Source organism: Miniopterus schreibersii (genome assembly GCF_964146895.1).
Source record: "Miniopterus schreibersii genome assembly, chromosome: 3".
NCBI classification, from domain to species: Eukaryota; Metazoa; Chordata; class Mammalia; order Chiroptera; family Miniopteridae; genus Miniopterus; species Miniopterus schreibersii.
The window spans coordinates 9,884,114-9,909,313 of NC_138103.1; the positions used below are offsets into that span (position 1 = coordinate 9,884,114).

Genomic DNA, 25,200 nt, shown 5'->3' on the forward strand with positions numbered 1-25,200 from the left:
TCGAGCACGTCAGCATGCTGGTCATCATGCTCAACTGCGTCACCCTGGGCATGTTCCGGCCTTGCGAGGACGTCAAGTGCCGCTCGGAGCGCTGCAGCATCCTGGAGGTAGGGGCCCTGGCAGATGGGGGCTGGGCTGGCCCCTTTGCAATGATTGGCCCTTAGGGACACCCCCTCCTTGGGTGTGGAGGGCACAGGTCCCACGCTCAGACCCTTCTCCCACCAGGCCTTTGACGACTTCATCTTCGCCTTCTTCGCGGTGGAGATGGTCATCAAGATGGTTGCCCTGGGGCTGTTTGGGCAGAAGTGCTACCTGGGTGACACGTGGAACAGGCTGGACTTCTTCATTGTCATGGCAGGGTACAGCTCTGTGCTCCCCACAGCCCTGCTCTGCTAGGCCAGGGCTGGCGCGGGGGCTGAAGCACCTGAAGTGGCCCCTTGCCTGGCCGAGAACCCCGCCCCCTCAGACTCCATAGGCGGCCTTGGGTCCCCCAGGAAGAGGGGCGAAACAGGTGCACTCTGGAGGGGTCTGGGTGCAGCCTGGTCAGTGTGGCTGGAGGTGGGAAGCCAGTATGGGCTCTGCCGGGAATGGACACTTGTCCTGGGGATCCTGTGCCAGCAGCAGCAATGGTGGGTGGACATGGAGTGTCCCCGAGGGCGAGGAGTGCCCCGTGGTGATTCAGGGTCATGCTCTTCCTGCCTCACGCTCCAGCCTGGCTGAGTGCACGGCTTGGGGACCAGCTCTCCAGCGTGTGGTCACCTGCCCACCTCCTGAATCTCCCTCCCTCTGTCCTCCCCAGCATGATGGAGTACTCCCTGGATGGACACAACGTGAGCCTCTCGGCCATCCGGACAGTACGTGTGCTCCGGCCCCTCCGCGCCATCAACCGTGTGCCCAGTAAGTGACGACCCCTCCCCAACCTGGGGCAGGCGTTTATGTCCTGCCAGCCCTGCTGAGAGCTCTCCAGGGCCCACTGGGACACAGAACCAGGATGCCACACTTGCTATATGGGTTCTGGACGTTCTGGCTCCTGCGCCAGGGGAGGAGGGACTGTTAGCCCTGAGCATTTGCCAGTTTTTCTGGGAAGGACAGAGCAGCCCTTGGGATATGATGGGCAGGCTGTGGGGATCCTGACTCCTCATCCGCACAGCATTTCGTGTGATACTGGGTGAGGGGGCACTCACAGGCCCAGTGGCTTCGTTTTCTCGCCCATTTCTGTGGTTCTCATGGTCAAGCTCTGCCAGAGGCTTGTGGTCCTTCAGGGAGGTGTAGAGAAGTTCTGGGAAGTTACGCGGCTGCTTGTTGGGAAGATGGCCTGTCCTCACACTAGTCACCTGTCCAATTGGGGGTGGTTTGGGATTTATCGGTGACTTCAGAGTGTTCAGTGCTGTGGCTGAATTCAGGGGGTATTGCCCATGTGACTGTAAGGTAATGTGTGTATATGCGGTGGGAGGGGTCTGTGTGTACCATGTAGCTGTGTACCCAGCCTTTATGGCTACCTGGTGGCCTTGGCACCCAAGCCCATGTTCTTAGGACTTGTCCTGCAGCCCTCCCTGAGAAGTCACATGCCCCTAGGGTAAGTGTTCCCTTCTGCTGGGGCTGTCAACTCCACCAGAGGGCAGGTGGGTCAGAGTTGTGCTGTGGGAACCCCCCACCCAGCCCCTTTCCAGTGTAGGGCTCTGCTCCATCGTGATTCACACAGGGATGGAAAGACTGTTCCCCAAGCCCCTACCAGCTGCAAGACCCCAAGACTCCCAAGCATGGAGGCAGACCAAAGCCCAAGCTGGTGGCGGTCCCCAAGGTTGCTGCTCCTGTGACGGAGCTGGGCCTGCTGGACTCGTAGCCAGTCCTGGGACCTAATGGGATATGGTCCTGGCCATGATTCAAAAGGAAGAGCATTGTGCCTGTCCTGCGACCCTCATGACCAGCAGCCTTGCTCCCCTTGGTGTGGGCCTGACCCAGAGGCCTCATTGTCCCTTGGGGCCTGCTGGACATGTGCAGTCCCCTGCAGAGCCACACTACTCGCTTGTGAACAATGGGATGGCTTAGTTGGGGCTGGGAGCCCAGGGGACGCTCCATAAGGTCCCGTGCTCATGCCTAGACTGCCACTTGCAGGCATGCGTATCCTGGTCACACTGCTGCTGGACACCCTGCCCATGCTGGGGAACGTGCTCCTGCTGTGCTTCTTCGTCTTCTTCATCTTTGGCATCGTGGGCGTCCAGCTGTGGGCCGGCCTGCTGCGCAACCGCTGCTTCCTGGACAGCACTTTCGTCAGGTACCAGGCACCACCTGCCAGCAAGTCAGGCCCAGCAGGCTCTTCTCGCCCCGCCCCCAGAGGTGCCTCCCCTCCAGCCCCGCCCCCAGCAGGCACCTGGCCCCGCCCCCAGGGGCACACCCCTCCTGGAATACCTCTAGCTTGGGCCTGGGCTTCTGGCTTCTGGATCTCTGTCTCTGTCTCTTACCTTTGTTTTTATATCTGTTATTGTCTGATTTTCTGTTTGTCTTTCTCTGTTTCCTCACCTCTCTCACTGTTCCTTGGCATCCCCCATTGTCTGTCCCTCACCCTCCCTTTCCCTCTCTCTGTCCCTATGCCCCTCACTGGGCCGCCTGTCCCCAGGAACAACAACCTCACCTTCCTGCGGCCATACTACCAGACAGAGGAGGGCGACGAGAACCCCTTCATCTGCTCCTCACGCCGAGACAACGGCATGCAGAAGTGCTCGCACATCCCCAGCCGCCGTGAGCTGCGTGTGGAGTGCACGCTGGGCTGGGAGGCCTATGGGCAGCCGCAGGCCGAGGGCGTGGGCAGCACCGGCCACAATGCCTGCATCAACTGGAACCAGTATTACAACATCTGCCGCTCCGGCGACTCCAACCCCCACAACGGCGCCATCAACTTCGACAACATTGGCTACGCCTGGATCGCCATCTTCCAGGTGGGCACTAGCTTTAGACTATGTGGCCTGTGGCCTTTGTTTCCCAACCATGTTGGGTGCTGAGCATGCAGGGCCATGGGGGTAGGGGGGAGCCAGCAGGTCTTTCTTGCCCTACCAGTCCCTGAGGGGACACAGGCCTGCCGCCCTCCCAGGGCCATTTGTGTGTCCAGCCGCCTGCCCCCCCACAGGTGATCACCCTGGAGGGCTGGGTGGACATCATGTATTACGTCATGGATGCCCACTCCTTCTACAACTTCATCTACTTCATTCTACTCATCATCGTGAGTATGGGGCGTGGCAGGTGTCCCAGTTGGCAGGGCAGGACTTTCACAGCCTTGGGTATTAGTGGGTGGAGGTTCCTCTGAGTTGTGACAGCTAATCTCAGATCCATAAACTCCTTAATGGACGCCGTCCTGGTCCCCAGGGTCCATTCATGAGTCTGCTTGCGCCCCCAATGCACTCCACCCCAGCCTTTGCTGTCCCTCGTGGGTCCCGGCATTGGCTGAGCTATAAGGTTGGGCAGCAAAGACCCAAGACTACCCTTGGGCTGCCAGCCGACAGGTGGGGGCCTATGGTGGGCACAGGGCTTCCACGCAGTCCCCAGTGGGAGGAAGTGGGAAGGTGTAGGAGGATAGAGGCCAGCATGGGTGGGAGGGAGAGCCCACTCCAGGAGGCCTCAGGTAGCACCCCAGGCCCTCCCATGGTCAGGTCCTGTCTGGAGATTACAGAAGAATCAGGACTGTGCACAGTGTACATTACGTCCCAGGCACGGCCCTCCGCAGTGTACGTGGCCTCAGGTGTGTCCCTCACTTGATCTGGGCAGGGTCTGTCAGGACTCAGCAGTAACCAGAATAGCAGACATCCATCCTTGTGTCAGATAATTGTCACGAGCAGAGGCGAGTTTTGCATGGTGACCCATGTTGCAGAGGAAGGCCTGACTGGAAAGAGCAGGGTGGCCACAGTCTAGAGTCTCTCATCAGGGTCAGACCTGAGGAGGAGGGGGCAAGCTTCACAGATGATGGAAAGGAGGGTCTCCCCATGTGTCCTCCATCTGGCCACAGTAGATGAGAAGCACCTACTGTTAACCGCCTGTCCCAGATGCTGGGCTCAGCATCAAGTCAGCAGGGACCCCACATCACGGGCACCTCCACTGGCCACACTTAGGGCCATACCCCTGGCCCCTGGAATGGGTGATGCACAGCAGGCCTCAGTCTTTCAGCAGGGACTCAATCACTGTAGTATAGAAACCACAGTCACTGCCCGGCCTCCGGGGCAGATGGGTCTCCATGTCCCCTCTTCCCCAGTTCCCTGGGGCACACAGCCTGGTGAGCGAGGCCCTGGACGGGCTGTCGGAAGGCTCAACACCGCCCGCCCGCCACAGGTGGGCTCCTTCTTCATGATCAACCTGTGCCTGGTGGTGATCGCTACGCAGTTCTCAGAGACGAAGCAGCGGGAGAACCAGCTGATGCGGGAGCAGCGCGCCCGCTACCTGTCCGATGATAGCACGCTGGCCAGCTTCTCAGAGCCGGGCAGCTGCTACGAAGAGCTGCTCAAGTACGTGGGCCACATCTGCCGCAAGGTGAAGCGGCGCAGCCTGCGCCTCTATGCACGCTGGCAGAGCCGTTGGTGCAAGAAGGTGGACCCCAACAGTGCCCTACACGGCCAGGGCCCCGGGCACCAGCCGCGGCGGGCAGGCAGGCGTGCAGCCTCCATTCACCATCTGGTCTACCACCATCACCACCACCACCACCACCACTACCACTTCAGCCACGGCAGCCCACGCCGGCCTGGCCCTGAGCAGGGCCCCAGAGACGCCAGTCTGGTACAGGCTAGAGCACTGCCCTCACCACCCTCACCTGGCCCTGGGCCAGTCGATGCCGAGTCAGTGCACAGTGTGTACCACGCAGACTGCCACGTGGAAGGGCCGCAGGAGAGGGCCCAGGTGGTGCAAGCTGCGGCCACCAACAACAACCTGAAGCTGGCCATGGGGCTGGGCGCCATGAATTACCCCACCATCCTGCCCTCAGCAACTGGTGGCGGCAAAGGTGGCACCAGCCCTGGGCCCAGGGGAAAGCGGGCCAGTAGGACACCGGGAGCTGGAGGGCATAGCTCCCTTAGCCTGAGCAGCCATGACCCCTATGAGAAGATCCAGCATTTGGTTGGGGAACATGGTAAGGACCCCAGCCTCACCCTGCTGAGAATGCAGTGGGATCCAGGGATGTTGTCCCCACCTGTATGCTCTCCAGGGGGGCCCTGGACACCCTCATGAGCCCTGCTGGTGTGTTTTTTTGGGGGGGGCACCCTAGAAGAGAGGAGTGGGAGGGGCTCTGGCACCTCGCACTCTGACACAGCAAGGACGGGGGAGAGGGTACCCCCTCTGTCCACCCTGTAGTAGCTCCAAGCAGCCGTTGGCTCAGTGGACCATGAGCATTTGCCACATGGATGAGAATTCTGAAGGTGGCGGAGTATTGCCCCAACCTGACCCCAAGAGGGACCGTCTGCCCATGTTCACAACCTGGCCACTTCTCCCGAGGAGTGGTCAGCCCCACTTCTGGGTAGGGAGACGCAGGCAGAGGGAGTGGGGAGGAGTACAGGTTACAGTGCCCCTAAGCGTTGGGGTCAGGGGGCCAGGTGCCCCTCACCATTTCCCACCTGGGGCCTCTGCTTCACCCACCTCAGATGGGTGGTCTAAGGGGACACCGGGTCCCATGCAGATTGTGAGGCCTCCCAAGTGATGTGTGCAAGTGTGCAGACCGCAGTGCACCTGGCACAGGCAGGGCGTGTGCCTGGGTCATCATGCGTGCTCGTATGCACCGTGCCCGGGATGTGAGAGCCAGTGTGTCTGAATGCACATGCTTCTAGCCCTGCTGCCCATTAGGTGGCCTGGGCCTCGCGGGCCCTTGAGTGGTAGTGAGTCCAAGCCACAGCTTTGGGTGCAGAGTGCACCTGGGTCCCAGAAACTGAGCGCGAGGAAATGGTCTATAGTACTCCTCAGGCGTTCCTACGTCTGACCTATGTGGGAGTGTTGGTGGTTGGCGGGTCAGATTAGGTGGTGTTGAAGTTAATTTCACCTTTAACATGGCTGCTAAAAAGTCGCTCACATTACATTTCTGGATGGTGTAGCCCTACGAGAGGTGAGCTTTTCTGCCCCTCTTGTGTCCCTGCCCCTGTGTGTGAACAGAGCACACCTGTATAGGGTGTGCATGAATGTGCCCATGTGTATATGTGTGTGTTTCTAGGTGTGCACATGAATGTGTCCAGGGGAGTGTGTGTTTCTAGGTCTGAGTGTGCCCGGGTGTGTACTGTTCACCCTACAACAGCCTCTGTGTGGGCGTGGGTCCACCCCAGGTGTGACCACTGAGTGGCCTGACCCTGCCTGTGCCCTTCACCCCTCAGGACTGGGCCGGGCCCCCAGCCGCCTCTCAGGCCTGAGTGTGCCCTGTCCCCTGCCCAGCCCCCAGGCGGGCACGCTGACCTGCGAGCTGAAGGATTGTCCGTACTGCGCTAGCGCCCTGGGAGACCCTGAGTTTGAGTTCAGCGACTCAGAGAGCGGAGACTCAGACGGCAGCATGGTCTATGAGTTCACACAGGACGTGCGGCATGGGGACCACCGTGACCCCATGCAGCCGACCCCAGGGGGGGACACACCCGCCCAGGGCGGTGTGCGGAGGCGGGCACAGCAGCGGATGGCCTCTGGCAAGCATGGCGGCCTTGGCCGTGTGTGGGCTGCTGTCAGTGGCAAGCTGCGCAGGATCGTGGACAGCAAGTACTTCAACCGCGGCATCATGATGGCCATCCTCACCAACACGCTGAGCATGGGCGTTGAGTACCACGAGCAGGTGGGTGGGCCCGGGATGCCTGCCCGCAGTGGGAAGCGGGACTTGTCATGACCCCTGGGGAGCGCATTCCTTGTGTGTCTCCTTGAGGTTTTAGCCTCTTGTGGACCCTCATTGGGGTTGTGGAGGGTGGGGGGCAGAGGTGATGTTGGAGCCAGATGCTTTTTATCAGTTACTCAACAAATGCTCATCTCTCCTCCTTGGGTTGGTTCTCTGCTGAATAGGGAACACAGATACTGTGGCTCCTGCCTGGAGTTTCTCGCATCCGGGGTGGGGGTTGAGACCACCACAGACCCAGAGGCAGCAGGTCATCTGGTGGCTCTTCTCAGGAGGGGACCCCCAGCCCAGTTCTGACAGAGAGAGGCCCCCCCTTACCTGAGCCAGACCGGCTGGCAGCTCCTGCTGGGGTGCCTCTTGGTAACCAGAAGAGGTGGTGATGCAAAATGGCCTGGGAGGAGCCATTCCCACAGGTGGCGCCCGGTCCCCTAGGTGCCTGGATGCTGTAGACCCTGCACCCTGGCGCTGGACAGGGCCACACAGGGAGGGCAGCAGCCAGGTCTGGCAGATGGTGTCCTCTCAGGGCCAATGTCAGTTTACTTTTAATGACCAAGCTGACTTCCTCATCTCCTACCCGTTGGTCTCTTCAGGTCACTTAAGCCATTTTCTTTCGTCCTGGAGCTGTTAGGGGAAATCCAAGCAGTGTCAGCCCAAAGCAGGCCTGGCCAGGAGGGTCTTTTTGTGAGGGTGAGATCCAGGTCAGGGACAGCAAGGGGCTTAGAGGGACCCTGGTATGGAAGAGCCTCCACCACACGTGCACACAACACATACAAAGGTATGCACATGTACACAATCATACATAGCCACAGACATATGTACGCAAGGCTTACCTGTCCAACTGTGAACATGTATACAGACACGCACACATGTGCAGCCATGTACACATCCACCGTGTGTGCATGTTTTCAGGCATGCACACACAAGCAGGTCACACTGGTACACGGACATGGACATGGACATACATGTAAGCATTTACACTAGCACAGGTGTGCACGTGTGCACACACATGCTGGTGTACACACACACACACAGGTCAGAATGCCCCCAGTAAAGGTGGGCCTCTGGGGCCGTCTGCCAACAAGTAAGGGTGTGTAAGGTCTCCAAAGACCAGGGCAGCTTTTGGAGACACCACCCTTACTGTCTGTGCCCCAGGCACCCCCACACCCACCCTGAAGCCTGGCACAGATGCTCCAGGCCCTGTTCCCTTGGCCTGTGCTTGGGGGCCCGGGGAGTCTTCAGAGCCCCAGTGCACAGATGTGCTGGTGTTAAGGTTAGGAAGGGCCTGGGGGCCAAGCCAGAGACAGTGATGGAGGGAAGGCTGGATGGGCCAGGGTCTCACTAGAGGGGACATCCCTAGGGCCTAGCTTCCTTCTTCAGACAGCAGCTGATAGGTTCCTAAGATGCCTACTATGACCTTGGGGCCTTTGGCCCCTTGATGCAGCCTTACCTGCTCTGCACCTGTGGGGGCAGTGACACTTCTCCCCTGATGGTCCCTCTGCTGCCCATAGCCGGATGAACTGACCAATGCCCTGGAGATCAGCAACATCGTGTTCACCAGCATGTTTGCCCTGGAGATGCTGCTGAAGCTGCTGGCCTGTGGCCCACTGGGCTATATCCGGAACCCCTACAACATCTTTGACGGCATCATCGTGGTCATCAGGTGGGTCCCCACCTCTCACCCAGGCCACAGTCCCTGGAAGCTCTAGTGTCAGAGAGCAGAGTCTCAGTCAAAGGGAGAGGCACTTCTGGCAGCATTTTCTGGCAGGCTATGGAGATGGGATGTCAGGTATATCTGAGTCCCTCCCCACAGGCACTGTGGGGGACACATGGTTAGGTCAGCTGCTTGTCAGACATATGTTGCTAGAATCTATTAGAGCTGTTCCCTTCAGGAATAGAGTGGATGTTCAATGGCCCTTCAGCCTCCTGGCTGGTCTCTGCTTAGGGCTCAGCCCTTGCTTGCCTCTGGGGTTTCTGCTGCAGCAAAATCCACACACAAAAGGGGCAGGAAAATCTGAGGAAAGTTCCTGAGGAGGAAGTGGTGCCCTTGGGAGTCAAGGGGTCTCCACCCTAGCAGGGAGGGGGTTGAGCAAGAACAGAGGAGCCAGGTGTGGCTGTGAAAGGTGCAGGATGGGAAGGTACTCAGTTGAGAAGCTTCTGTCCCAGCCAGAGCCAGGGATGGCAGCTGGTTAGTTGGCTTCAGAGATGTTGCCACAGTCCCTCAGCCCCCCTGGGCACCTGTTGCAGCCAGACCTGCTGCTCATCATGGGTTTGAGTACAGGCCACGGTGGCTCCCAGGCTGACATTCCTGCTTCTGGGAAGAGGGAGTCTGGAGTCAGGGTCAGGGCAGGGATCCGTAGTCAGAGAATGGCACCTCCTGACCCTTGGCCTGGCCCACAGCGTCTGGGAGATCATCGGGCAGGCGGACGGTGGCCTGTCGGTGCTGCGGACCTTCCGGCTGCTGCGGGTGCTGAAGCTGGTGCGCTTCATGCCTGCACTGCGGCGCCAGCTGGTGGTGCTCATGAAGACCATGGACAACGTGGCCACCTTCTGCATGCTGCTCATGCTGTTCATCTTCATCTTCAGGTGACCCCCACAGAGGAGACCTCTCCCTACTGCGCTGGCCTTGTGCTCCTGGCTTTGGGGCCACAGGATAGGGGGTGGGCAGGAGCCTCAGAGGTTCTGCAGAAGCCCAGTCACTGGTTCCTTCACCCAAACAGAACTGATTGGGTGCCTTCCACGTGCAGGCGTGAATCACATGAGACACCAGGCTGAGCTTTGCTCTTGTGGGCCGACAGCTGGGTGTGGGGACAGGATGGACTGCCGGATGGATAGATTGGGGACTGAGCAGAAAACAAGGGGACTGGAGAAGGGGTGGGGCAGCCAGGCTGGAGTTCATTTGTTGAGCTCGTGCAGTGCCAGCCTGGCCATGATTCGGGACTCAGGCCTCAGGGCGAGGCTGGGGCAGAGGGCAGTCCTGGCAGGCTGAGTGAGGTGCTCCAGGTCCCTGCCACTGCCTGGAGCCAGTGTGGCCTCTGGTTGTCCCTCCCTCTCCTGGCCTTGGTCTTCCCACCAAGGATGTGAGCACTGGGAGGTCCCTGTAAACCAGAAAACAGAGGGCCCGGCGGGGGGGAGGCGTAGAGAAGCAGCTGCTGGGTTTGAAGGTGACCACAGACAGAGTGGCTCCCCTGCCTCACCCCACTCCTGCCTCCCACCCTCAGCATCCTGGGTATGCACCTCTTTGGCTGCAAATTCAGCCTGAAAACAGACACTGGAGACACAGTCCCTGACCGGAAGAACTTTGACTCGCTGCTATGGGCCATCGTCACCGTGTTCCAGGTAAAGCCTGGGTGGGGGCTGTCCCCTGATGTAAATGTGGCCCCAGGAGAGCCACAACCCTGCTCAAAGCAGCCCCAGTGCATGCCTTGGCCTGTGCAAGGCTAGAGCAGTTGAGCTGTGAACTGCAGTAGGGACAGCAGTTCCGTCCCCTGGGATGGTGGTCTTGTTCTCGCTGGTGCAGAGCTCCTTCTGGTTCCGAGGAGTTGCCGGCATGTCCAAGGTGGGGTTAACCCCCAGCGCCCCTCTGTTCCCACCGTGTCGGCCCTGCCCCCGCTCTGCCTCGCTGTCCTTCCCCAGATCCTCACCCAGGAGGACTGGAATGTCGTCCTCTACAACGGCATGGCCTCCACCTCCTCCTGGGCCGCCCTCTACTTCGTGGCCCTGATGACCTTTGGCAACTACGTGCTCTTCAACCTGCTGGTGGCCATCCTGGTGGAGGGCTTCCAGGCGGAGGTGAGGGGGACTTGCAGGAGGTGGGAGCCCGGCACGTTTGACACAGACTGACACGGAGAGGCCTCTGTCCTCTCATCTTGTCGGCCTGGCCTTTCGTCGCACCCTCCTCCACACCTGCCCTACCTCCCTGTGGGAAGCTCCACCGGGGGGTTGCTTGGCACAGATGGCCTCCACCCAAGGGGAGCCTCACACATGCCTTCTGCCCTGCGGGGCACAGGGTGACGCCAACAGATCTGACACAGATGAAGACAAGACGTCCACTCACCTGGAGGAGGATTTCGACAAGTTCAGAGACCTCAGGGCAGCAGGTATATGTGGGGGGGATTGAGGGGGCAGTGCCTGCCCTGACCTGGCAGAGAGGGGACTCCCCTGGGCCAGTCCTGGGCAGGCAGATTCCCCTTCCCAAGAGCCCTGGAGGCACAAGTGGCCCCCTCCTCCCCCAGAGATGAAGATGTACTCCCTGGCCGTGACACCCAACGGGCACCTGGAGGGCCAAGGCAGCCTGCCCCCTCCTGTCATCATGCGCACGGCAGCCACGCCCATGCCCACCCCCAAGAGCTCCCCAAACTTGGACGCGGCCCATAGCCTCCTGGACTCTCGGCGTGGCAGCAGCAGCTCCATGGACCCTCAGCTGGGGGACCAGAAGTCTCTGGTAGGGACCGTCCCCTGCCCTGGCCTCAGGGCACCTTTAGGCTTCACGTGCCCAGCTCCTTAAGGCCTTCCCCGAAGATGAGTGAGGGTCCCACATGCCCCCCGCCCTCCCTTCTCCCCCCTGCCCGGTCATTGCCGCATGAGTCCCTGGCCCTGAGCGCTTTGATTTCTGTAAACGGAGCAGGAGTTGCTATGCTAACGGGAGGAGCACAGACCAGACGTGGCAGTGCACGTCTGATTCTTTTTCTCTGGTAAAGTGTCAGGCAGGAAGTTTATCTTCCAAACTGCGATAAAAGATGAAAGGTGGCAGAGTGTAGATCAGAAGGAAAAACGGAAAAGAGATGGCAAAAATGTGTAAAAACAGTACACGAGACGTGATGGAGGCCAGGGGGAGGGTCTGTGTGTCAGGATCAGGTGTCCCATAGGGACTTTTCAAGCAAACCGGGAAATGCCATCCCCAGGGACACAGCCAAAATGGCTCTTCGGAAGGGCGCAGGAGGGATGGGCAGAGAGGACAAGCTAACAACAAAAGGGGGGTAGGACACGGAGGAAATCTTCCTGTTGGTAACAGGAAGAGAGACACCCAGGTGAGCCAGGTGACTTAGCTACAAAATGCACTGCAGCCACAAGGGAGGGGGCAGGGACGGTTTAGCAGGATTAAATCTCAGCTTGTGCTAGACCCGGGAGGTGACATGAATACCGGCCGAGAAGATGGGCGCAGCAGGGTAAGTCCCTGGATCGAAGTTGGTTTATCTCATAAGACATCAGCCAAACTTCTGTTTATAAGGCCAGAGTCTGCAAATTAGAAACTGACTTGGGGCCCCACCCCAGAGATCAAGGTCAGCTGGGACGGTGTCTGAGGATGGGTCAGGGGCTGGTCCCAGGCCCGCTGATGACCTGTGCCTGCCCTTCGGCCCTCCAGCGGGCACAGCAGCCAGCCCCAGCCCAGCAACACTTGCTGGTTGTATCTCCAGCTCTTAGTTAGCCTGCTCTACAACTCAGGCATCCCCCTGGATGAGCTGTGTCGCTAGCCTCCCCCTAGCAGGATGGTCTGCATGTATAAATCCCACTCACATGGGTTAATGGTGATGGTGGTGATTCACATACAAATCCCATCCATAGGGTGACCCGTTGGGGAAAGGCCCCTGCGGCTGGATGCCCTGGAGCCTGGGATGTTTAGGGGTACTTGGGGACTGGCCCCCCTCTTTCCTTCCCCCTCCCCTGCAGTCCAGCCTCCGCAGCTCTCCATGTACCCACTGGGGCCCCAACAGTGCCTGGAGCAGCCGGCGCTCAAGCTGGAACAGCCTGGGTCGCGCGCCCAGCCTCAAGCGCCGGAGCCAGTGCGGGGAGCGGGAGTCCCTGCTGTCCGGAGAGGGCAAAGGCAGCACAGACGAGGAGGCCGAGGATGGCAGGCCCAAGGTGGGAGCCTCACCCTGCACACATGCCACCCCACTACGGCGTACTGAGTCCCTGGACCGCCGCGGCACGTTGGACGTGCAGCCCCTGCGGCCAGCCACCCTGCTGCCCACCAAGCTCCACGACTGCAACGGGCAGATGCTGGCCCTGCCCAGCGAGTTCTTCCTGCGCATAGACAGCCACAAGGAGGACCCAGCCGAGTTTGACGATGACATGGAGGATGTGAGTGGGCATCAGGGCGCATGCCTCCTTCCTGTCATCGCGTGGTTCCCAGAGCAGAGCCTGAATGTCGTTCTTGGTGGGGTGGGGGTTGGGGGGGGATCTCAGGAGAAAGGGAAGGCTGTGGACAAGCTGAGCAGGACTTGACCCAGCTGACGGGCCTCAGCTGGGAGCTTTGGAGCTGGAGTGGCCCCAGGGTCAGCCCCACCTCTAGCTGAGGGCCATTTTGGGCCCTGAGTTATCACCCACTGGTGGTCAAGGGTGGAGGAGAGGACAGGGCCACCTCTCAGTGAGGCATTGACTCCATTGCCTAGGACAGTCCTGCAGGCAGGGGGCAGCTGGAGGGTGGGGTGCTGTCTGATCCCGTGGACTCCCAGCATGGGTCACTCACCCCTGCCTGCATGGGAAGGATCCACTGGGACAGCTGGGACCCCAGGGATGGAAGGATGGCTGGGACAGGCCTGGGGATCTGTACCCTCTCCCAGAGCTGCTGCTCACGCCTGCGCAAGGTGCTGGAGCCCTATAAACCCGAGTGGTGTCGGAGCCGTGAGCCCTGGTCGCTGTACCTTTTCTCCCCACAGAACAGGTAAAGGGTGCCCTGGGTTGGGAGAGACTCTCCCCGAGTTCCCTGCCAGTTAGTGAGCTCCCGGGCCTCAGGGTCTCACACCTGCCCTCTGGGGACTGGGGTGAAGCAAAGGCTTGGTCAGGGCTGTCAGACCCCGTGCCCAGCGCCCTCGCCCCGCAGGTTCCGCGCCTCCTGCCAAAAAGTCATCGCTCACAAGATGTTCGATCACGTCGTCCTGGTTTTCATCTTTCTCAACTGCATCACCATCGCCCTGGAGAGGCCAGACATCGACCCCGGGAGCACCGTGAGGCCCCTTCTCCTGGGGCAGGGTGGGTCTCGGGTACAGTGGCCCCTCTCACCACCCTTCCCTTGCAGGAGCGCATCTTTCTCAGCGTCTCCAACTACATCTTCACGGCAATCTTCGTGGCTGAGATGATGGTGAAGGTACCTGCCTATCTGGGAGAGCCCAGGGGTCTGTCCTCTGGCCTCACAACCCCCTCCTGCCCAGCACTTCCCATCTGCTGTGACCCTGTTCCCCATCCCATCTGCTGCAGCCCATCAGACCTGGACTCCTCCTCTTCTGCTCCTGGACAGGTGGTGGCCCTAGGCCTGGTCTCGGGGGAGCATGCCTACCTGCAGAGCAGCTGGAATGTGCTGGACGGGCTGCTGGTCCTGGTGTCCCTGGTCGACATCATCGTGGCCATGGCCTCCGCGGGTGGTGCCAAGATCCTGGGCATCCTGCGTGTGCTGCGCCTTCTGCGGACGCTCCGGCCTCTGAGGTGGGCAGCATGGGCAGGGGAGGAAGGGGCTGGGCCAGGAGAGGGGACAAGGACAGATGAGTGGGGGCAGGGTCTTTGAGTGACCTGCACCTTCTGCACAGTGGCCACTCCCTCAGCATGGCCGACAGCAGGCCCCTCTGCCCCTTGCAGGGTCATTAGCCGTGCTCCTGGCCTCAAGCTGGTGGTGGAGACCCTGATATCGTCTCTTAGGCCCATCGGCAACATCGTTCTCATCTGCTGTGCCTTCTTCATCATCTTCGGCATCCTTGGGGTGCAGGTGGGCGGCCCCGCTTGTCCATGGGTGTCCTGTCCGAGACACAGTGATCTGTGGTCAGCAGTGGTCTAGGCCTAGGAAGGCCCAGCCTCGCCCCTCACCCTTCTGCCCCAGGAGGCCCTTTGTGGGGGCTGATGGGCCGGGGGTCACTGGGTCGGCCCTCTGGGTGACCGTCTGCCCCGTCAGCTCTTCAAGGGCAAGTTCTACTACTGCGAGGGCACCGACACCAGGAACATATCCACCAGGGCAGAGTGCCAGGCTGCCCACTACCGCTGGGTGCGGCGCAAGTACAACTTCGACAACCTGGGCCAGGTGAGAAGGGTGAGGGTGAGACTGGGAGGGGGAGGGGAAAGGGGCTGGTTGGAGGCAGGGCCAGACCTGGAGTCCCCTGAGGTCTGGGCCCCAAGTGATCCTCGATGGCCTCACCCTGGTCTCCTGGAAGAACAGAATGGCAGGACCATAGGGGTCCAGAGCCATGGGCGGGTCTGCTGTGCAGGAGGCCTGTGGGGTCTCCAGGGTAGGAGGAAAGGCCCGCGGTAAGCAGTAAGCACCCACCACCCTTGCTGTGGCCCCGCAGGCGCTGATGTCCCTGTTCGTGCTCTCCTCCAAGGACGGCTGGGTGAACATCATGTATGATGGGCTGGACGCCGTGGGCATAGACCAGCAGGTACGGGCAACAGGCAGCGGGCAGCCCTGGCCCTTCAAGCAGACCCTTTGGGTATCCTTTGGGTCATCTCCAGGAACCTCCTCCAAGAGGCCGTGTTTCACCTGAGAACTTCTGGAGAATTTCATACCACGGGGCCCCTTCCCTGGCCCTGCAGGCTGTAGCACCAAGGGGCCCTGCGGTGCGTGGCTGTCCCTGGGCAGGACCCTTGGGCAGCAGGGCCCATGCACCCTCATGTGTTACAGCCGGTGCCCAACCACAACCCCTGGATGCTGCTCTACTTCATCTCCTTCCTGCTCATCGTCAGCTTCTTCGTGCTCAACATGTTTGTGGGTGTCGTGGTGGAGAACTTCCACAAGTGCCGGCAGCACCAGGAGGCCGAGGAGGCGCGGCGGCGCGAGGAGAAGCGGCAGCGGCGCCTGGAGAGAAAACGCAGGAGTAAGGCGCTCCCGGTAGCGGTGGCGGGTCGGTACCTCTGCGCCCGGGCGGGGGGGGCAGCAGGGGCAGCAGCGATGGGCTTTGAGGCTGGGTCTCCTCGGCACTCAAGTGCAGTGGGCACCTGGAGTCCCCTGCCTGGCCCTGCTCCCCTCAGCCTCCCAGCCCCAGCCTCGCCGAATGGCTCTGCACGCTGCCCGCCTTGCCTGGGCCTGCATGGTGTCTGGGCCCTCAAGGGGGGCCGGGCAGAGGAGGGCAGCTGCAGTAGGAGGCGGGGGTCCCCTCCCAAGTGGCATAGATGAACGAGACCCCCAATTCTCATCCCCCATCACTACTGAGAAGGGTTCACCCCCATGAGTTTTCATGCCACAGGGGGGAAACAAGCAGAGCTGTCCGAGACACAGAGAGAGAGGGTCTTAGGGAGGCCCTACCCAACTTGGGAGCAAGGAGGGCTTCCTGCAGGAGGGGGCCGCTGAGTGTCCCGCCCACCACAGCCAGCTCAGACCATCTCCTTGTCTTTCCAGGCACTTTGCCCAACCCAGGTACCTGCCCCCCACCCTGCATGCCTAAGCCCCTTGCTTCTGCCAGCCCCTGCACGGGGCTGCAGGCTGGCCTGGCCTCTCCACCCTTCTGCCACTGCCATGTGGAAGGGCAGACATTGCAGGCAGATGCTAGGCCTGCTGGGGTCTGCTGCAGGGTGGGCTCGGGACAGCCAGGGTTGGGTGCCAGGCGTCAGTGGGAGGAAGGGTTGTCCACTCACCTGCCTGGTGTCCAGGCTGCTGCCTGCAAGCTTGTGTGTGTCCCTCTGCCCAGCTTGCATGCCTGGCTGCTTCCCTGCTGTGCTCCGGGATGCCTGCCAACTCATGGCTGCTCCATGTCTTCAGTGCTGGCCTGGCCGTACTGGCTGCCGGCCTCTTTGGCTGCTCGAGCTGAGTCGACCTCTTTAGTGACTGCATGCCAGACCTAGGAGCATGAGGGTCTCAGGCCCTGCTCACCCAGACTCTGGGACAGCCACCACCCCCTGGCCCCCATCTGTGCATGGTTCTGTGGCCAAGGCAGGTCCTCATGTGCAGTGGTGGCAGCTATATCCTCACTCAGTGGGAACTCAGTGGGCACTGATATGCCCTAAAGGGGTAACTGCAGGGAGAGCATTTAGTGCAGACAGACAACTTGGTGAAAGCATGACCGACCCCCCAGGTTATGGCCATCAGATGGGCTGGAAACCCAGCAGATCCCAGACAAAAGGCAGTGGCCACTGGCCCCTTGGAGGACTAGGAGGGGAGGGACTCTGGGCCTGGTGGCGAGAAGATAGCTCATGCCCAGACTGAGAGATGGGTGGGGGACACACAAGATTATCCTGCCCCCTAAGAAAGCTCCCATCTGCCACCCCCCTTCATCTAGGTGTGTCTGAACCCCACTGCCAGCCCAGAAGCCAACCGTAAAGGCCCCAGCTTGGGAGCCCCTCGCAGGGCGGGGTCTGGGCAGGGCCAGGTGGAGTCTCAGCTTCCAGGCCCACTCCTGGGGCTGCCCTGAGGGCCCCCCCTCCCACAGCCAAGGGAGTTGGTGGGTGGCCTGCCCCTGAGGCCCTCTCATGCCCAGGCCTCCCACCCTGGGTTGCCCATCAGGCAACAGGAGCCAGACTCAGGGAGCTACTTCTTCCTAAATGCACCCCCTTCCTGAGAGAAACCCTCTCCTGCACCCTCCTGGAAACTCCCCACATCTGAACCCGGGGCCTTCCCCCAGCCCCACTCCTACCACCTAGCCCTGGTTACAGGCGCCCTCTCCCTGCAGAGGCCCAGCGCCGGCCCTACTACGCTGACTACTCGCCCACTCGCCGCTCCATCCACTCGCTGTGCACCAGCCACTACCTCGACCTTTTCATCACCTTCATCATCGGGGTCAACGTCATCACCATGTCCATGGAGCACTACAACCAGCCCAAGGTGGGGCTCAGTGCGAGGCCCTTCCCACCCTGCCTCCAGCACCAGTTTGGGAGATGAGCCCTGGGAGTGCCCTAGGTGGGATCCCGCACCTAGGGGGTGGCCTGGATCAGCAGGTGCTACCCTGAGAGCTGGGAGGTCTTAGGGCTGCAGCCCTGGGTGAGCCGTCACTGGAGTTTGCGGATTATGGTTTGAATAGAGGGTCTTCCTTTTAACATCAGTTGAAATTCTCAGGGCCGCCTGCCCTAGAGGGCCCTCCCCACCCCATGAGCAGTTCCATCTCCAAACTCTGGCTGTTGAAATGTCCCTAAGTCCAGCTTCCCAGGCTATAGGTTTCACAGTCCAGGAAAAAGCCAGACAGAAAGGGCTGGCAGGAGACAGGCAGGCATAAATGGTCAGCTTTTTTATTTCCTTCCAATTACATCTGCATCGCCATCATTTCATTAAAGAAAGGACTCCCCCTCTCCTGTCTCCCACCATGGGAAGGGAAGAGTCTCAGGGTATCAGAGCCTTTGAGTCTGAGCCTGCTCAGCCTTTTGGGAAGCTGAGCTCTGGCTGGCATGGGCTAGCTCCTGCCCCAGACTGTGGGTGGGGCCTGGTCAGTGCTGGGCCAGGAGTCTGGGCTCAGAGAGACAAGTTCCCCCCACCTGAGGGTTGTCCTCAAAATGCTGCCAGTGTCAATCTAGGTGATGCCTTCCAGACCTGGGACAGGCCCGCATATCGTAGGTGCTCAATAGCTGGGCCTCAGAGAGACCTGTCCTCTACCTGGAGCCTCGCAGATTGGAGAGAGATGGGGCAGGGTGACCAGAAGCCAGGCACTGGGGTGCCTAGTGCCACAGTGGGGAGAGGAGGAAGAGGAGGAGGGGCAGCCTAGGCAGGATGGCCTCCGCAGCCTGACGCTCTGTCCCCAGTCACTGGATGAGGCCCTCAAGTACTGCAACTACGTGTTCACCATTGTCTTCGTCTTTGAGGCTGTGCTAAAACTGGTGGCATTTGGGTTCCGGAGATTCTTCAAGGACAGGTATGTGGGGTGGGGCCGCCTGGCATCCTGGAGGACCCATGGAGCTCTTGGGGGAGAGGGCAGGTGAGAGTCACAGCCCTTCCCTCTGATGGGCTTAGCCTTCTGTCTGCAAAGCTGACGGTGCTGAGCGGAGGTGTGGGACATGCCCAGTGGGTGGCACCAGGACATGCCTATGGGTGACACTAAGATGCACCCAGTGGGTGACACTAGGGTACCTCCAGGGTGATAGGGAGGGGACTCCTGCTCTAAAGGGCTGTGGGTAGGGGAAGGAAGCAGCCCGGTGCTGAGCCCGACTGGCGCCCAGGTGGAACCAGCTGGACCTGGCGATCGTGCTGCTGTCCATCATGGGCATCACTCTGGAGGAGATCGAGATGAGCGCGGCACTGCCCATCAACCCCACCATCATCCGCATTATGCGCGTGCTCCGCATCGCCCGAGGTAGGCACCATCGGGGGCCCCGGGGCCACCCCGACCATGCCCCAAGGCCTCAGCAGGTGGCTAGTGCTGGTGACAGGAATGTAAGGGACAGGGGTGGTCCTGGGGCCCAGCCAGCTGAGAGAGGGTCAGACTGGCCAGGACCCCCACCTGTCCCTAACACTCAGCTCTTGGCCCTAGTGCTGAAGCTGCTCAAGATGGCCACAGGCATGCGCGCCCTGCTGGACACGGTGGTTCAAGCGCTGCCCCAGGTAGGTGCACAGCTGCCCCGGGGGTGAGCACTACAGGTACCCCCAAGAAGACAAGGCCACAGGGAGGGCCTCGCTCATTGTCATTCATTCATTCATTCATTCATTCATTCATTCATTCATTCATGTGGTCATCTGTCCTTGTGATAACCACGTTTATCATTCCTACGGGTTCAGGGAATAGTGGCCATGCTGGGAGGGAGACTGCTGTCTGCCTTCTGGGCCTTGGTCCCTCTGGGGAGGACCGAGAACCAGTGCTCGCCTCCCCCGGTCCAGCATCGGATGCGTGGGATTCAGGCAGAGGGCAGAGGACGTGGCTAAGGTGGGCTTCTCTGAGTTCCGAGAAACCCAAGTTTCATGTGTTGGCTGAAGGCCTCTCTCCTCTTTTGGAGCCAGCTCAGGCCCTCTGTCCTCGCTTCCTATGTCCGCATTCCCCACACTGATCCTTTGTGACCTCTTGAACTGAAAGAAACCCTTTGCCCCATCTGTGCAGTATCCAGTTCTTTTGCCAAGCCAGCCTGTTCAGCCATGTGTCCATCTGTCCGTGGTTCTGACTCTTTGGGCCAGCCATCTGTCCACCTAGCCACCCATGTGTCCATCTGTCTACTATCCAGCCAGCCACTCACCCCACAGCTGCATGACCACCTGGCACCTTATCTCTCAACCACTACTCACCACACACCTGTCTATCCACATGCCTGTCCAGCCATGCGCCCGCCAGCCCTCCATGTGCCCCCTCCTTCAGCCAGCCCCCACTCATCTCCTTAGCGGCATTCCTCAGCCCTGTCTGAGTTACAGTCCCAAGGTCCTTTGTGCCTGCCCGCTGACTGTGGGAGTGACAGGAGTGTAGGGAAGTCTGGGCCTGGTCATGCCCATCGTCAGGGGCACGGGCAGTGTGTGAAGACAGAGCGCCCAGCCTGGGGGCAGCATAGGCCCTAGGAAGGTGTGTTGGCGAGATCCATGGTTAAGCCTCGGCCTCGGCCTCCCCATGGGGATCCCGAGGGTAGAAGCAGGCTCTACACAGAGGCCTCGGGAGGCCTTCTAGGCTCTGGGAAGCAGAGATGCTGGAGGCAGGGGGGGTCCTGGGTGCAGGGTGGGCATGAAAGGTCGAGGAGGGGCCTTGAGCACCAGGCAGGACAGGGAACCCATAGGGACCATGGGAGCTCCACGGCCAGGGGCTGGGTTAAGAACAAGGCTTCAAGGCTGCCTCTGGGAGCTTGGCCTCCTGCCTGGCAGGAACGGGTGAAGGCGGCTGGGGGGGCACCAGGCACCGATTGCATAGCAGGTGGGCTGAGGCCTGACCTGGTTCTGCTTCTTTCCTGTGTAGGTAGGGAACCTCGGCCTACTTTTCATGCTCCTGTTTTTTATCTATGCTGCCCTGGGAGTGGAGCTGTTCGGGAGGCTTGGTGAGTGGCGTCCAGGGAAGGGGCAGCCTCACCCCCACACACATGGCGTGCAGACAGCTCTGGCCACTGACCAGACCAAGACAGGTCCCCTTGCTCCCTCAGCCCTTACTGCACAAGGCGAGCGTGCCAGTGGGCACACGTAGGAACATCTACGCACACACAGAAGCATGCTGCCAGACTGGAGACACACACACATACATACACATACCCGGATACGCATGTGGACACGCACGTGTGTTTATACCCCAGCAAGGAAGGCAGAGCCACAGGCGAACCTGAGCAAACATCTACATGGGAACATGCACATGTTACCCTAATCTGCATCTGGTCCCCAGGGGACAAATGCTGCAGCATGTCCTTTTTTAATTGTCACCAAGGATTTCCTTAATTCCCCTCTGGCCAATCTGGACAGGGGTGCAGGAGGGACCGTCTCTGGCAGCCTACTTCCTGTAGGGTCCCCCTCCCCTCCTTCCGGGGTCTTCTGAATATTTACTGTTACTGAACACTCAGTGGCTCCCAGGAGCCGCCAGTGGGCCCGTCTGATGTGGCTGATGTGGTTTTCAGTTTGGGGTCTGGCCATAGCGGCCTCCGGGGACCCTGCAGCTGGTGCCTCAGACCCCAGGCCTGACTCCTGGCCCCCGGTCCAGCCTCATGCTCCAGAGTGGCCCCATTACTCCACTGAGGCCTGAGGATGCGCAGGGCCTGGGGAGCAGGCTGAGTCATCCTCTGGGGCTGAGCCAGAGCTGGCTGGCACCAAGGCCTTGGCTTCTCCATCCAGAGAGCCCTAGATCTAGAATAAGCAGGGCTTCAGGCAGCCGCCATGCTAAGGAGGCATCACATCACCCTGTTTTGAAGAGACATGCCTCCTGTAGGTATCTACCTGCCAGGTGCCCCCGAGAAGCATGACCACCTCCCTGGGGGAGGGGCAGGTCTTAGGGCCTCCCAGGCCAATGTGCACCCTGACCCAGGAGTGTGGCTGACCTGGCGGGTCTCTGCCCTGCAGAGTGCAGTGAGGACAACCCATGTGAGGGCCTGAGCAGGCACGCCACCTTCTCCAACTTCGGCATGGCCTTCCTCACGCTGTTCCGAGTGTCCACGGGGGACAACTGGAACGGGATCATGAAGGTACCAGCCCAAGCCAGGCGGGCAGAGAGGTGGGGTTGGCCTGCACCCTCCTGCAGCTGCCCCTTCGCCCACAGGACACGCTGAGGGAGTGTGCCCGTGAAGACAAGCACTGCCTAACCTACCTGCCAGCCATCTCGCCCATCTACTTTGTCACCTTTGTGCTGGTGGCCCAGTTTGTGCTGGTCAACGTGGTGGTGGCCGTGCTCATGAAGCACCTGGAGGAGAGCAACAAGGAGGCCCGCGAGGACGCCGAACTGGATGCTGAGCTCGAGCTGGAGATGGCGCAGGAGCTGCCCGCTCATCCCAGGCCCACAGCCCCGCAGAGCCCCAGCACTGGGCCCGAGGCCCCCAACCTCCCGGTTGCTCGAAAGGTATCCGTGTCCAGGATGCTCTCCCTGCCCAACGACAGCTACATGTTCCGGCCTGTGGCACCCGCCTCAGCCCCTCACCGCCATCCACTGCAGGAGGTAGAAATGGACACCTACGTGGGCACCACCTCCTCCGGTATGAGCCACGGAGGCAGCTGGAGGACTTGGGCTGGTGGGAGGACATAGGAGGACTCAGGTGGGTGGGGGGACTCAGGGCTGGTGACACCTGCCTGGTTTAGACACCTTCCTGCCCCAGGCTTGGTCACCGAGCGCTCACCACCTGTGAAGTCCTGCGCCTCCCTCCAGGTCTCGTCCTCCCCTACCAGGGGCAGCAGCACCCTCCTCACCCTGCCCCCTCGGGCCACAGCCCACTCCCCCAGCTTTAGCCGCCTACTCTGCAGACAGGTAGGAGAAGCCCCCGACTCCTGCAGGACCTCGGGGGGTTCCCTCTCCCCATTAAAGGATGAGCGATAGGGATACTGGGGAAGGGGGGTGCTTTGTTCCTGGAGCCCATGATGACAGTTCCCAGCCACACTCCCTCCTTGGGCGGCTGCCTCAGTCCCCCACAGCACCCCGGCAACGGCTCCTGTGGGCCTCACCTATACCCATAGACCACCCTTCCCATCCTCAGGGCGCCGCGCTGGGCTGGTGGTGCACAAGGTCGCCTCGGCCCAGCTCTGTGCCCAGCAGGGTTTCCAGGGCCCACAAAAGGCTCTCCCTACTCTCAGGCTCCAGCCCTCTGCTTCTTGCAGCCCCTCCCCATCGTGACAGGCATGGATGGTTGGCACCCGCATGCAGGGTGGTCTCCAGGGTGGCATGGGTGGGGCTGGAGGACAGTGGCATCCACACCAGGGGCTCTCAGCCCCATCTCACCCTGGATCCCACTCTCAGGGGGTCCAGAGCCTTCTCTGGCCCAGTCAGGAGGAGCCTGCACCCCTGGCTGCTGGCTGGGCTCTGCCTGGTCTCACCTGACCCCATGCCCTTGCAGGAGGCCCTACACACCAGCTCCCTGGAAGCAGAGGTTGACGGCCCTGCGGACTGCGGCCCTGACTTGGGGGAGCCTTGCGGGAAGACCCCCTCAAAGCAGGCATCCCTGGGGGACTCCCTGAGGTCGCCTCCGCACTCCCCAAGGCCCGCCAGTGTCTGTACCCGAAAGCACCCTTTCGGTCAGAGCTGCACCTCCAGCCAGCCGGCGGCCACAGGCGGGGAGGAGGTGGAGGCCCCAGACCCAGCCGACGAGGAGGTCAGCCACATCACCAGCTCGGCCTGCAGCCCCTCGCCCGAGGCCCGCGCGGCGGTGGGCGGCAAGCCAGACCCCTGCAGGCGCTACAGTGTCGACACCCAGCCCAGCTGGGCAGACCCGCACCAGCGGCCCGCGGCGGAGCAGGGCGGAGGGGACAGCCGCTCAGAGACGGCGGAGCTTAAGGCCCAGGCACTGGAGGCCGAGCCAGCCCCAGGCGCCCGCAGGAAGAAGAAGATGAGCCCCCCTTGCATCTCCATAGACCCCCCCATGGAGGACGAGGGTGCAGCCTGGCCCCCTGTAGCAGAGGGTGGCAGTACCACCCTGCGGCGGAGAACCCCATCCTGTGAGCCCATGGAGGGCATGGGGGTGGACCCTACCGCCAAGGGGGAGCGGTGGGGCCAGGTTCCCTGCCGTGCAGAGCACCTGACCATCCCCAGCTTTGCCTTCGAGCCGTTGGACATGGGGGGCCCCAGCGGAGACCTATTCTTGGACAATGGTCACAGGGTGGCCCCAGAACCCAGAGCTTCCTCGGGGATCACAGCACCCACTGAACCCCACAAAACAGAGTCTCCTATGCCCTCCAATGATCCCCCAGAGAAGGGATGGGGGCTGTACCTCAAAGTCCCCCAGAGTCCTCCAAAGAAAGCAGGGTCCCCCCCAGCCAGTCCCACACCAGGCGACAGTGTGGATGAGCCTGTGTAGCTGGGGGCACAATGCCACACAGGCTTGGCACGGGTTGGGGTGTATCCAGTGGGGTGGTGGCCCCACACAGGGCCATGCATGGACCCCAGCTCAGGCCCCACCCTGGGCAGAGGAGCCGGAAAACGTCTGCCCAGGGGGAGGGAGGCAGACGCTGCTCTGGGGAAGAGCAACAAGGTTAGCTCCTCGGACTGCGAGCCTGTCACTCAGGTTTGGGTGTTTCTGTTTCCCCGCTGTGGTCTGAGACTGCTGGCAGCCTGGTCAGCAGTCCCTCCATGAGAGAGTCATGGGACGAGGCCCAGAAAGCAACCAAAAGGAAAACAGCAGAGGCTGCCCAGCAGAGTCCCATCCTCACATCCACTTATTTTATAGGGAACACATGCTTGGGGCCACTGTGCCCTCGCGGGTGGCAGCTCAGTCCCCCAAGGCCCCCGCCTCCTTGCTTCACCATTGCTCACAGTCTGAGCTCCCACCCATCTGTCCTGACCCCCCATTGCTGTCTCCATCTCCCCACCGTGCTGTCCAGAAAACACCCATTGACTCTGGTCTCTGTGAAACGCCGACCCACCAGGAGTGGGAGCCAAGACCCCCAGTGTCCAGCACCTCCAGCGGCCGTCCTGGCGACTGAGCAGAGCCGTTTCCACTGACGCCCCTTTGTTTTATTCTGTTTCTTTTATAAATTCAGGTTAAACGTTGCAATAATCGGATGCAGAAAATTCAGCTCTGAAGTCAAGGGAAGGGGGGCAGAGCAAAGCAGAATAAATATTAACTTATTTAAGGAACAAGTGGATGACGATAAAAATCAGTCCCTCACGAGAGGGTGGCAAAGCTGGGTGGTGACATCGACCATGGTGGGATCGGAGGCTCCCCTCCTGAGCACCTGCCCCCTTGCGGCGTCTTATGGCCCCCCACTCAGGCAGATCCACACACAGGAAGTGGAGCAGGAAGAGTCGGGCCCATCAGAGCCAAGCACGTGGCCCTTACTGGCCAACACGGGAAGAAGTTTTTGCCAGAGCCGCTGACAGATGAGTGCTGTGGGGGGAGCCCCACAGGGAGAGCTTCCCAGCTGGACAGTCAGCTTAGGGCTGCAGAAG

At 60.9% G+C, this 25,200-nt stretch overlaps 1 protein-coding gene across 5 annotated transcripts; it reads left to right on the top strand.

Moving 5' to 3' along the window:
• CACNA1H (calcium voltage-gated channel subunit alpha1 H) lies at window positions 1–24,891 on the top strand. 5 transcript variants are annotated; one of them, XM_081133470.1, is made up of 33 exons: window positions 1–107; window positions 226–359; window positions 800–897; window positions 2,116–2,275; window positions 2,618–2,936; window positions 3,125–3,217; window positions 4,318–5,107; window positions 6,333–6,775; window positions 8,338–8,489; window positions 9,227–9,412; window positions 10,048–10,165; window positions 10,463–10,618; window positions 10,836–10,926; window positions 11,062–11,270; window positions 12,497–12,907; window positions 13,390–13,490; window positions 13,650–13,773; window positions 13,845–13,913; window positions 14,064–14,248; window positions 14,399–14,525; window positions 14,709–14,834; window positions 15,100–15,189; window positions 15,432–15,624; window positions 16,146–16,163; window positions 17,413–17,564; window positions 18,473–18,582; window positions 18,887–19,020; window positions 19,198–19,268; window positions 20,593–20,671; window positions 21,675–21,796; window positions 21,871–22,300; window positions 22,421–22,569; window positions 23,153–24,891. In XM_081133470.1, exons 1-33 carry the CDS (start codon window positions 15–17, stop codon window positions 24,107–24,109), a joined length of 6,690 nt encoding a protein of 2,229 aa, XP_080989596.1. In that variant the 5' UTR covers window positions 1–14; the 3' UTR covers window positions 24,110–24,891. The 5 variants fall into 5 exon arrangements, with proteins under 5 accessions (XP_080989596.1, XP_080989597.1, XP_080989599.1 ...); XM_081133471.1 differs by lacking the exon at window positions 16,146–16,163; XM_081133473.1 differs by lacking the exon at window positions 22,421–22,569 and having other exon boundaries at window positions 23,153–23,280.
• Window positions 24,892–25,200: the final 309 nt, after the last annotated feature.

Coding starts and splice junctions, on each gene's coding strand:
- CACNA1H (XM_081133470.1), top strand. CDS start 15: ATGCTGGTCATCATGCTCAACTGCGTCACCCTGGGCATGTTCCGGCCT. Junction 5,108..6,332: donor GCATTTGGTTGGGGAACATG/GTAAGGACCCCA, acceptor TTCACCCCTCAG/GACTGGGCCGGGCCCCCAGC. Junction 17,565..18,472: donor AGCACTACAACCAGCCCAAG/GTGGGGCTCAGT, acceptor CTCTGTCCCCAG/TCACTGGATGAGGCCCTCAA.